General features: G+C 40.1%; 1 protein-coding gene across 2 annotated transcripts in view; it reads left to right on the top strand.

Moving 5' to 3' along the window:
• The first annotated feature begins 5,382 nt into the window (after positions 1-5,382).
• The window catches only part of sorl1 (sortilin-related receptor, L(DLR class) A repeats containing), a 258,600-nt gene continuing 250,852 nt past the window's right edge, over positions 5,383-13,130 (top strand). For both annotated transcript variants that reach the window (XM_063038299.1, XM_063038298.1), the window contains exon 1: positions 5,383-5,679. In XM_063038299.1, the coding sequence (XP_062894369.1) occupies positions 5,419-5,679 (261 nt within the window). In that variant the 5' untranslated portion in view covers positions 5,383-5,418. The remainder of the gene's footprint in view (positions 5,680-13,130) is intronic.

Here is a 13,130-nt window from a genome sequence, read left to right as displayed (position 1 = left end):
TGCTGCTTTCGATCTTCCGTGTACTCCCATGACACACCAGTTTCCTGCAGAGGAACCAACCTTGAATCTGCCCGGCTCTAGAGCCACGAAATCCCGGAACCCTGAAGGCACGCTAGTCTTCTAGGTCACGTCTTTGGTATGTTGAGTAGCGGCCAGTTGTGAGACCCCGACAGCGGGTCCCATTCCCGCAAAGAACTTAAGTCTGCATGTAACTCCAGGTCAGGGTCTTCAAAAGAACCCTGAAAGGGAAAAATGGAGATATTAAAGACAGAAACAGAGCTGTTTCTGAAGATGCAAGCAAAGGAGTTACCGTTAGGCGCCATCATCTCCTAAGCTCCACCCTTCATTTCCATAGATGCGGCCTGACCTGCTGAGTTCCTCCAGTATTTTGTGTGTGTTGCTTATAGATACAAGCAGATCTTTTACTTTGTCACTCTAATAAATGATATCACCAAGATACTATGACCGTAACATGTTAATATTTGCTTTTACATACTGTAGTACTTCAATTGTATTCAAACAGCTTTTCTGAAGGAATTTACAAAGATCTTCTAAAACATCAGTGGTCTGATGGTTTATTAACAATGAGCTAACGACTTCCATTCTGTGTTTATTGTTATAATTCCATTATCTAAAAGAAAATTCCAGCTGTGCAGCAACAAAGGCTATCTGCGCAGCAGCATTTCAGTTACTGCATGGCTGCACACCCACACAGTTTAGAGGGAACCAGGATTATCCTTAATACCTTTCTTGAACAAAGGAATAACATTTGCTACCTTCCAATCTGGTACTACCCCTGTGGCCAGTGAGGACACAAAGGTTATTGCCATAGGCACAGTAATCTTTTCCCTCGCTTCCCATAGTAACCTGGGGTATATCCTGTTGGTCCTGTGGAACCATCTATAATGGTTTTTCAAAATTTCCAAAACTGCCTTTTTCTTAACCTTGACATGTTCCAGTGCATTAGCCTTCTTTCATGCTGACCTCACATTCATCAAGGACCTAGCTACCTTACAACTCTCAAGATCCTTGTTTGATCTTTGCTTCCAAAAGCATGCTTCCATCTTCCTCTTGACTAGATGTTCCATCTGTTCCTGTAACAATTGAATCCCCTATCACCACTACTCTCCTTTTCTCCCCCACCCTTCCCTTCTGAGCTACACAGGTGGACTCAGTGCCAGAGACCTGGTTGCCGCGGCTTCCGCCAGTATCCAAAATGGTATACTTGTAATTTAGAAGAATGGCCATGGGAGTAATAAACAAACTTAAATGTAATTTACCATTATATTACTGAGGTGGGGGATGTGTGTGTGGAATTGGTCAATGTATGGAGAGTTCAGGTTTAATTCAACAACACAGTTGCTGCTCCTGTCACACTACGAAATCACAAATGAAAGCATAAAAGCTGAATTTGTACCAGATTCTTTTAAAACTTAATACTATTATAATCATGGTGTTACAGTGCAGGAGTAGGCAATTAGGCCCTTCATTTCTTGACTGCTGTTTTCCTCACCAGAGACACCCAGTCTGATCCTGCTTGGCACCTATATCTTCATAAATAATTATCATTGCGAGGAACTTAAAGACACAGCTTCAACAATAGTCTGTGGCACAGGATCTTACATTCTACCTACTAAATATAATTTTCTTCTACTGTGATTATCTTAAATATAACTTCAAGTTATCATCTCCTCAACTTAGTAAGAAATACTTTACTAAGCATAACACTATTATAATGAAGATCTTTAAAAAAGTTGTAAAGTCTATCTTTAAAATTGCAATCTTTGTTCCCTTTAACTCTAAAAATATCTGTTTTCTATTTCCATTTCTTTCAAGGAGAAGCTGACATGTCCAAACATAATTGAAGCACGATACTACAAAGCTACATATTATCTTCTTGCAACACACATCAAAGTTGCTGGTGAACGCAGCAGGCCAGGCAGCATCTCTGGGAAGAGATACAGTCGACGTTTCGGGCCGAGACCCTTCGTCAGGACTAACTGAAGGAAGAGCTAGTAAGAGATTTGAAAGTGGGAGGGGGACTCTTACTAGCTCTTCCTTCAGTTAGTCCTGACGAAGGGTCTCGGCCCGAAACGTCGACTGTACCTCTTCCTAGAGATGCTGCCTGGCCTGCTGTGTTCACCAGCAACTTTGATGTGTGTTGCTTGAATTTCCAGCATCTGCAGAATTCCTCGTGTTTACATTATATTATCTTCTTGCTTTGCAGTGAGAATGATTTTGGTCTAACTTACTTATATCTACATTTACATGCATATCTGCATACTAACATTCTTCTATTCCTCTGCTCTGTTTAACAGCTTCACATTATATAACATTATTTTAAATTACATCAGTTTTTTTTAAACATAAAACTGCATACTGTTTAAAATTCTGTACACCTAAACAATCCTCAAACCGCAACTTGTTTTAATTGAGATTGGATATTGATTCTTGATTTTAGATGAATGAAGAATCTATCATAATACATTCTGCTTAAGGTAATATTTTTTCTGTATATTTTCAATATGAAATAACTGGCGAATAAAAGAGACAGAAAGATCAGAAACCTGTGAGAGGAAATGAGCAAATTCCATCTCAGTAACATACAGTGCAGCAGAGGAAAGATTAACATTGCACTGTGTGCAACAGAATATGTGAATATTTGGGAAAAGAGGCAACCATTTCAGTACTTTAAGGCTTTTCTACCATTGAATCAGCTCATGCACTTCAAGACCAATTCCCACCTTTGCTCTATGTTCATCCCTTCATTACCCCGTTCAATGTAAATCTATTGATCTGAATCTTGAAAGTTCAGTTGACCCCTGAATCTGCAGACTTTGAGTGGAGGAGTTTCAGATTACCATTAATCTTTATCTTACAAACACGTTTACAAATGGTCTCCATGCAAATTCTTAAATTTGGTGCTTGACTGCATCCTTTTGTGAATTTGCTTCACCACCCTCCTGTAAAATTTAAAGCACCTCTATCGGATCACCCTTGGACCCATTGGAAGGCACACAAATTTATGCACTCTGGCCTCACAATTCAACAGAACAGACTTTGCTCCTGATATTTCCTCCATTGTAAGCTGTTGTTTTATGCCAACTCTTCCTTTAATCCAATCATAGATGTTATCCTTACAGTAGGTTAAGAGAATATTCAATGCTAATGCTCAAAATCATCCATAATAAATGAGAAATTATTTCAAAATCCAGTTTATTATCACCAGCATGTATTGTGAAATTTGTTAACTTAGCAGTTCAATGCAATACATAATATAGAAGAAAAAAATAATTAAATCAATTACAGTATATGTACAATTGTTTGTATATTGAATAAATTAAAAATCATGCAAAAACAGAAATAATATATATTAAAAAAGTGAGGTAGTGTTCACGGGTTCAATGTCCATTTAGGAATTGGATGGCAGAGGGGAAGAAACTGTTCCTGAATCGCTGAGTGTGTGCCTTCAGGCTTCTGTACCTCCTACCTGATGGTAACAGTGAGAAAAAGGCATGCCCTGGGTTCTGGGGGTCCTTAACAATGGACGCTGCCTTTCTGAGACACTGCTCCCTAAAGATGTCCTTGGTACTTTGTAGGCTAGTACCCAAGATGGAGCTGACTAAATTTACGACCCTCTGCAGTTTTTTTCGATCCTGTGCAGTAGCCCCCCATACCAGACAGTGATGCAGCCTGTCAGAATGTTTTCCATGGTACATCTATAGAAGTTTTTGAGTGTTTTTGTTGACATACCAAATCTCTTCAAACTCCTAATTAAGTATAGTCACTGTCTTGACTTCTTTATAATTGGGACCAGGTTTGGTCCTCAGAGAGCTTTCCAAAAGAAAGAGAGGCAATTCAGATTTTAGATTACATAACAAAATAACAAAAGTATAAGAGATATCTTTAAAAATAATTAAAATGAAACTTATGGCACAGGAAGAGGCTTTTTGCTCCAGACTGCTCATGCCAACCAATGGCAAACTATATATTAATCTCTTTGGTGTCTTGTTCCAAAGATTATAACTCTTCACTAAAAGTTGTTATGAAACATTATCTAAAAGGGTGGTAGATTTGGAGAAAATTGCAATGATATGGGGAAGAGCAGACGATTTGAAAGTTCAAAATATTATCACGGTACATATATGTCACCACATACAACCCTGAGATTCATTTTCCTGTGGGCATACTCAGCAAATCTATAGAATAGTAACTATAACAGGATCAATGAAAGATCAACCGGAGTGCAGAAGACAACAAGACAAATACAAATGTAAATAAATAACAATAAATAATGAGAATATGAAATAATAAGATAGAGTCCTTAAAGTGAGATCATTGGTTGTGGGAACACTTCAATGGATGGGCAAGTGAGCATAGTTATCCCCTTTTATTCAAGAGTCTGATGGTTGAAGGGTAGTAACTGTTCCTGAACCCGGTGCTGCAAGTCCCGAGGCTCTTGTACCTTCTACCTGATGACAGCAGCGAATAAAGAGCATGACCTGGGTGGTGAGGATCTTTGATGATGGATGCTGGTCTTCTATGGCAACGTTTCAGGTAGATGTGCTCAATGGTTGGGAAGGCTTTACCATAATATACTGGACTGAATCCACTACTTTTTGCAGGATTTTCCATTTAATGGCATTGGTGTTTTATACCAGGCTGCGATGCAGCCAGTCAATACACTCTCCACTACCAAATCTATAGAATTGGCTATAGACACAGCTCTTTTACAACTCACGTCCACAGCATTATTATTTTTTATTTGCACAATTTATCTTTTGCACATCGTCATTCTTTGATTATGGATAGATTTTCCTGTAAATGCCTGCAAGAAAATGAATCTCAAGGTAGTATATGGTAACATATACATACTTTGATAATCAATTTACTTTGACTTTGAAAGAGGCAACCTGAATCATAATCAGCTTTATCATTTCCATAGATGCTGCCTCACCTGCTGAGGTCCTCCAGGATTATGTTTATGTGTTGTGTCAAGCTTTGTCATATATTGTGAAATTTGTTGATTTGTTGAACTCAAAGGCCTCCTACATGGAAACATGATGATAAAAATATCAAGCAAAGAAGACAACTTAAAATATCCAACACACATCTTTTCTGAATTGGCGTGAAATTTTGATGAATATAAAGGACCGCAAAACTTGGCAGGTGTGATTATGATTGACAGCGAAGTTTTGCGCATGCGCATCGCCCCACTATTGGAGCCAGCACGCGCACAGACCGTTGACGTCCTTGCGCATGCACGTGGCCATCGAATGGCTGTTTGTCAAATGAGGAACGGATATTGAGTCCTGCCCCTGGCGTCACGCACTTAAAGGGGCGGGCAGGAGTCAGGAGAAGGCAAGAAATATATCTGCCGACACATACTATCTGGCACTGAATTCAAGCTGGGCTAAGATGGCGGGCGGCGGAGTGAGCGTTTGCTGGGGCTTAATCCTGCTGCACGTCCTACTGTCCTTGGCCACAGCTCGACGACCCTACTTCAGCACGCAGACTTTGCACATCAGTCAGGGACTGACCACCGACCCGCAAGATCACGGGGTTTTGACCGTGGCGGCTGATTTCACCGAGGAAGGGCCGGCGACGATACTCCAGAGGAGTCAACATCGGTGGCGCAGGAGCATTGACACCAAGCAACAGCTGGAGGTTCTGGGACAGGTACATAAATTGATCGACCTTGTATCTCCATGTGATCATTTTAGATTTAAACTTTCATTTATCTAAAAAATTATCAATAATATTACCGCAAATGCTGAACTCCAATTGCCTGCGGAAGTTACTGTGTGACTGACTGCTATACTACTCTTCTGTTTGACCTAATTATAATATAGAAATTGTTTATTTTCATCATTCCGCCCCTTACTGCAGTCTTTTTATTTGTTAGTAACCTCTTCAAATCTGTTCCATTACAGCCCGTTGTTACAATACGTTACCCCCCCCGAGAATATGCAAAATGGAATATGTTTTTACATGAGTAAAACACAGTCCGTATGTGTTATTTTTGCAGTTATATTTTTACAGATAATGAAGATCGCTTTTAGAGGGTTGCAATTATTGTTGATACGCTTTTCCAGATTTAAACAACAGTACGCACGTGTTATTTTAAAATTATATGTTTCTGCAATAATCAGGTTCTCTTTCATTCCGAAGGTTGTAGTTATTATTGATGCTGTTTTCTAAATTTAAACAAAAAACTCAATTAAAAAGCATTGTTTGTGATATTAATCAATTGGGCCAAATAAGCTATTTTTGTGTTATAGAACTGAAAGGATACAGAAAACGTTGGAAATTTTCAGCAGGTCAAGCAGCTTTTATGAAAGAGAAACGGTTGTCATGCTAGGTCAGACCCTTTGTCAAAACATCTAAACTTGTGGTTCAAGATCCTGTTTGCGAGCGCATTTTCCTGTTTTGCTCGATGTGCAATAAAATGCTTTGAAGCCGATGTTTATTAAGCCAGTGCAAATGTGCCCTTGATGAATTTAACTATCTGATGTAGTTGATAAATTTTGAGTAACCTACTTCAGCACTTCCTCTGTGTAAGTTCACTGCAATGGAATATATATATACCAAAATGTTACTGATTATGAAAATTATGGCTAGTTAATGCCATTTTTAATCTGTTTAGCTATCACCATTTTTTTCTGTATTGTGCCAAGTTCTTACGAGCTATCTTTATAAGATATGTGGAACATTAAGATATATCGGGTACAAGTTTACCATGCAGTTAATCTGTCTGGAATATTAACATGTCTATAAACTTGTGTTCTGTACTTTGATTTGGGATCAAGAAAATTTGTAGTAGAGTTTCAGGTTCTATCTGATGCACTCTGAAGTGAAAGCTAATGTGGTGGTTATCCCTAAACTTGCAGAGGTAAGGTGGGAGAGAATACAGTTTACTACCTTTTAATTTCAGTGCCTAATAAAATTATTTGTTGAGTTTACTTTACTCCAAACACTTAGATTTTCTTTGTGAATTATTGACCTTCCATTATTACAACAGAAGTATGCCAATGTTTGCTGATGGTTTCAGTATGCAATTCCTGAAATAGTCCATCAGCTTCCCCAAATACTCATTTGCTACCATTTATAATTGCACAACATTTATACCATTCACAAATTTGCAGTTATTTGCTTGGGCTTGTCTGAGAGTACCTACCAAACTAAAGATCTGCATTGTGGAGGATAAGGCAGCAGGCATGTGTGATCATTATTTGTGCCCCCCCCCCCCAAGTCACACAAGTCCTGATTGGAAAATGTCATCGTTACAGATTCTAAATTCTGGTATTCCCTCATCACCATGTGTGTACTTTCATAAGTTGGAAAGCAGTGGTTTGGGAAAATGGCTCTCTGCCAGCTTCTTGAACAACAAGTTGTTTATTGACATTGAACTATGTACATGTATGTAACCATATAATGTACATTGAAATAAGTCATTTCTCGAAACCAGGGTGTAAAGCACAGTAGTGTACATAACAGACGATAACTCATAAAGGTAAGGATAAAATCTATAGATGAGTCACACATAAATAACAATAAATATTTTAAGGTATGGAACTGATTAACCAGTGACACTTCAAATACAGTGTGGCCAAGAGTTTGGAAGCCTAATGGCCTGGAGGAAGAAACTGTTTCTCATCCTGACTGTTCTTAACTTCTTTTGCACTTGGGTATTCTGCCTGATGGTAGCAAGCCAAAGAGGATGCTGGATGAATGGGTGGGATTCTTAATAATACTAAGGGCCCTGTGTATGCAGCGCTCCTGATAAATGTCCCTGATGGATGGTAGGGAGCAACACAAACAACACGCTGGAGGAACTCAGCAGGTCGGGCAGCATCCATGGAAATGATCAGTCAAGGTTTCGGCCTGGAACCCTTTGTCAGGACTGTAGAGGGAAGGGGCAGAGGCCCTATAAAGAAGGTGGGGGGAGGGTGGGAAGGAGAAGGCTGGTAGGTTCCAGGTGAAAAACCAGTAAGGGGAAAGATAAAGGGGTGGGGGAGGGGAAGGAGGGAGGTGATAGGCAGGAAAGGTGAAGAAGAAATAGGGGAAAGCACAATGGGTAGTAGAAGGAGGTGGAACCATGAGGGAGGTGATAGGCAGCTGGGGGAGGGGGCAGAGTGAAACTGGGATGGGGGAAGGGAGGGGGAGGGTACTACTGGAAGTTGGAGAATTCAATGTTCATACCAAGGGGCTGGAGACATCCCAGATGGTATATGAGGTGTTGCTCCTCCAACCTGAGTTTATCCTCATCCTGGCAGTAGGGGAGGCCATGTATGGACATATCCAAATGGGAATGTGAAGCAGCGTTGAAGTGGGTGGCAACCGGGAGATCCTGTCTGTTGTGGCGGATGGAGCGGAGGTGCTCGACGAAGTGGTCCCCCAATCTGTGCCGGGTTTCACCAATGTAGAGGAGGCCGCACTGGGAGCACCGGATGCAATAGATGACCCCAACAGACTCAGAAATGAAGTGTTGCTTCACCTGGAAGGACTGTTTGGGGCCCTGAATGGTGGCAAGAGAGGAGGTGTAGGGACAGGTAGCACTTGTGCTTACATGGATAAGTGCCGGGTGGGAGATCCGTTGGGAGGGATGTGTGGACCAGGGAGTCGCGGAGGGAACGATCCCTGCAGAAAGTGGAGAAGGGTGGAGAGGGAAAGATGTGCTTAGTGGTGGGGTCCTGTTGAAGGTGGGGGAAGTTGCGGAGGATAATGTGCTGGATCCAGAGGCTGGTAGGGTGGTAGGTGAGGACAAGGGGAACTCTGTCCCTGTTGTGGTGGCGGGAGGATGGGGTGAGGGCCGAAGTGCGGGAAATGGAGGAGATGCGGTTGAGGGTATCATTGATGACGGCAGAAGGGAAACCATGATCCTTAAAGAAAGAGGACATTTGAAATGTCCTGGAGCGGAAAGCCTCATCCTGGGAGCAGATGTGGCGGAGATAGAGGAACTGGGAATAGCGAATGGCATTTTTGCATGTGGCAGGATGGGAAGAGGATGGTAGGGAGACCACTATGATCCTCTCAGCTTTTTTTTTAAAACAGTCCTTTGTTGGGACTTCTAGTCCAATGCTCAACTGCTCCCATACCAGATGGAGATGCAACTCGTCAGGATGCTCTCAATGGTGCTCCTATAAAAATGCAGTTAAGATGGGGGTGGTGGGAGGGTGCTTGCTTGCCTCAGTCTCCTTCGGGAGTGGAGCTGCTGCGGTGCCTTGTTCAGGGAGGTGATGTTAAGGGACCAGGTGGGGTCATCCAGGATATGAACTCCCAGGACCTTGGTGTATTTAACTCTCTCTATGGAGGAGCCATGTATTCGCAGAGGGGGATGGCTTGTCTGCACCTTCCTGAAGTCCACAATGATTTCCTTGGTCTGCTCCACATTCAGGCTTGGGTTGTTCTTCTCATACCAGTCCACCAGTTGCTCCACTTCCCCTCGACACTCTGTCTCGTCATCTTTCTTGACTGGGCCAACTACTGTTGTGTCATTTGCAAACTTAATGACAATTTGATCTGGATCCTGTGACACAGTCATGCGTCAGCAGTGTGAACAGTAGGCTGTGCACACAGCCTTGGCGCGCCAGTGCTCAGCGTAATGGGACTAGAGACATTGCTGCCCACACGGACTGACTGTGGCCTTGCTATTAAGAAGTCCAGTATCCAGTTGTGGGGGGGGGGTTGTTGAGTCCTTGGGGGTCGTTGGGGTATGATGATGTTGATTGCTGAACTGAAGTCTTAGAAACAGCAGTCTGGCATATGAGATCCCATTTTTCCAGGTGGGATGGGACAGAGAGGAGGGCAGAGGCTATTGCATCGTCAGTGGATTGATTTGAGTAAAAAGTGAACTGGTTGGGGTCCAATAAGCCGGGAGAAAGGCTTATGACATCAGAAATATCTGTTGACTTTGCCTTTGACATTTAGATGTTTATTACATTCAATTTTCTCTTTTAAGAAAAAAGATGGGTATATACATTTTAATTCAATACTCTGTTATGTCAGACATTTTCCATCATTTTGGAACCAGAAGTGAGCAGGAAAAAGTGAATATTTGTAATTAATCCCAGTATGTTGGATAGCTATTTCTAGTATACTAAATCAAATGATTATAAATACTTTGTGTTTTGGTGATGTTTATGATCTAATAAAATGGATTCCATTTAAGGATAAAAGGACATTGGCATCATTCAAAGTATATTGAAATGATGCATTTTCTTTTGACTCCTTTTATTAAATGTTTTAAACTAACTTTACTGGAATAATCGCACACAATGTGCAAAGTCATTTTCAACCTCCATTTCCTGTGCTATAATCTGTCACCCTGCTCGCACTCTTACTCTATTCCTCTGAGCAGGTTAATTCATCTTTCCTTTGTACTGGTTGAGACCAGTATTAATCTTGTTAGAGCTTTAAAAAGTAATCTGTGGAGCTCTTTCTAAGTAAAAGCTTCACACTTCTCTACCTCTTTCAAAAATTTGCTGAAATGTACTCCATCTGATTACTAAAGCTAACCTCACTTCCTTATGTAACTATGAAAAATAATGTAATTTTGCTGGGCTGGCAATATTTGTATAATTACAAATTGAGTTTACTGAGGATTACTGCGATACCTATGAAGGAGAATAGGGATTCTGTTGAGCTTGACCTTTTTTTAAATGGTTATATAGTAATTTGAAAATAAACTCTGAATTTGCAACTCCTGTAAGCTTTAGCAAATATCTAAAAATCCCTAGGGTGCTCCTTTATTTATGCACTGCATTATATTCTCCTTCAACTCCTCCTTGTGATGCTAAGTGCTCCTTCTCAACCCTCTGGGTAAAGGAGATCTGTCTGAGTTCCCTGTTTTAACTCTTGCAACATCTTTATTGCCTTTTGCAACATTTTGTGCTTGCACTATAGAAATATTGCAATAATTTTAAAAAATTTGCCTCAATCCGACTTCTGTCCCTGATATTTACAACTTTATTGGCTTGCTTTCCGTCTTGTAACTTTATTAATCTATTTGGTAGCTGCTTTGTGAATTTTCATCAGAGGGTGCGGAAATAATTGGAACACTTAAGAATACTATGAATATGTTTGATACAAATTTTGAATGACTTGAGTGTGTTTGTGCTTTACTGTTACCATGACAGGAGCAGAAATCAGATCAATTTACTGGAAGTTGTAATCTCTTGCGCAATAGCAATTCAGAAATGGGAGTTGATATTAATCTAGTTGTTTTGGAAACAGCTGGTCGAATCAGGACTGATAAATATTTAAACTTCCACTGACTAATTGTTTTGTTTTTCCATTGATTGCTCTATTGAATCTTGTACAGCCTAACTGATTGAAATTGTGTTTTTCTTAGCTTGATACTTATTTTTCAAATGTATGATCCATTGGAGACCTTGTTTTGATTTTGCTCACACTGCTGTTGTCATTGAATGTCACACTGGTTGATTAATTTTGGTTTTAGAAATAACATGTTTGATTTGGCTTCAAATTCTGTTTTTTTTTGACTTTTTTAACACCACCTGAGAAGTTAGCGAGTACTGGTTTTATCCACTTGACTTCAGGTCTGATCCAGGGTGCTGTCCCCTTTCTTTTCTGTTGTATTTGGGCTGTGATGGTAGAAAACCCGATTAAATAAAACCTGCATGTATACTTTTTTAATCTAGGTGCTTTACAAGAAAGGAATAAGCTGTTTTAGGAGATTAGGGAGAGATGATCGCATATCTTGTGAGAATTTGTTCTGCCTAACATTTTTTTTAAAGCTGGGCATTACAGGGAATTCTTTGAAGAAAAAGCAACAATTTTAAAACCGGGTGATGAACTATATTAATTTTTTGATTTGGAGATACAGCGCAGAATAGGCCCTTCCGGTCTTTTGAGTTGCACTGCTTAGCTACCCCTGAGAACCCCCAATTTATCCCTAACCTAATACGGGACAATTTACAATGACCAGTTAACCTATCTGGTATGTCTTTGGACTGTAGGATGAAACTGGAGCACACAAGGAAAACCCACACATTCATCAGGGAGAATATATAGATAAGGGATTGAACTCCGAACTCGTATCCCGGGCTGTAATAGCATTACACTAACCACTATGCTCAATCACCGTTTGGATGACTTAGAAATCTATTTGAGCTATAATGATTGAGCAACATTTCTTAGAAATTTCTTGCAATGTACAAATGTATTTGTAGCTTTTAAAGGAGAGCTGTTCAGAAAATTTGTATATCAGTTTGCATTCACAAAACAATGCTTTTTAAGGACGGGGAAATTTAATGATCTGAAATTTGAAGAGGGGATGGTGATGAGGAATGGTGGTTGGAGAATAGGCTGTTAAGGTGGCTTTCAAAATAAAGAAGTTGGTGATGAGATGAAGTTGATAAAATCAAGGATAGTAGTTTGGAGTTGGGGCAATACAGTGAATCTAGTTGAGATGCAGCTTCACAGATCCTCTGACTCTGGATATCCTAAGTGATTGCATCTCTTTCAAGGACTCTTTGCAACTTGTGTTCTGTTTTATTTTATTTGCAGTTTTTCGCTTGCACATTAGTTGTTTCTCATTCTTTGTCAGTTTAAGTATAATTTTTCATAAATTCTATTGTTTTTTAATCCCTGTAATTATCTGGAAGAAAATGAATCTCAAGTTAGTATATGGTAACATTTTATGCACTTTGAAAATAAATTTACTTTGAACATTTCCTTGTGACCAAATGACTTTCCTCCTATGTCCCTGTTAAAATTCACATGCTGTTGGGTCCAAGAAATGACACATGGAACAAATGGTAATCCTTGAATAATTACATCACTATATCTGATACTTGTAATGACTTTTTCTTTTGCAAAATTGGGGATATTTGTACTGCATTTGTAGGAAACTTGCTAGTTATCCAGTTAAATTTAGTACTAAAGTGCTCATAAACCTGGAGTTAATTCTGAGCAATTCATGACACAGTGAACTTGGAGTCTGTTTAATATCACACACTTTAGCGGTCTGAGGTACCTACCTGTTTCAAGCAGGCTTAAATTATACTGGTGCCTAAAAAGAATGTGGTAACCTCTCTCAATGGCTGTTGTCCAGTTGCACTTGTGTCCACTGTGAAGTGCTTTGAGAGGCTGGTGACGAAATATAT

Source organism: Mobula hypostoma, chromosome X2, assembly GCF_963921235.1.
Source record: "Mobula hypostoma chromosome X2, sMobHyp1.1, whole genome shotgun sequence".
In the NCBI taxonomy this organism is placed as follows: domain Eukaryota; kingdom Metazoa; phylum Chordata; class Chondrichthyes; order Myliobatiformes; family Myliobatidae; genus Mobula; species Mobula hypostoma.
Note: the sequence above shows the minus strand (reverse complement) of the source record. Positions and strands in the feature narration are given on the sequence as shown.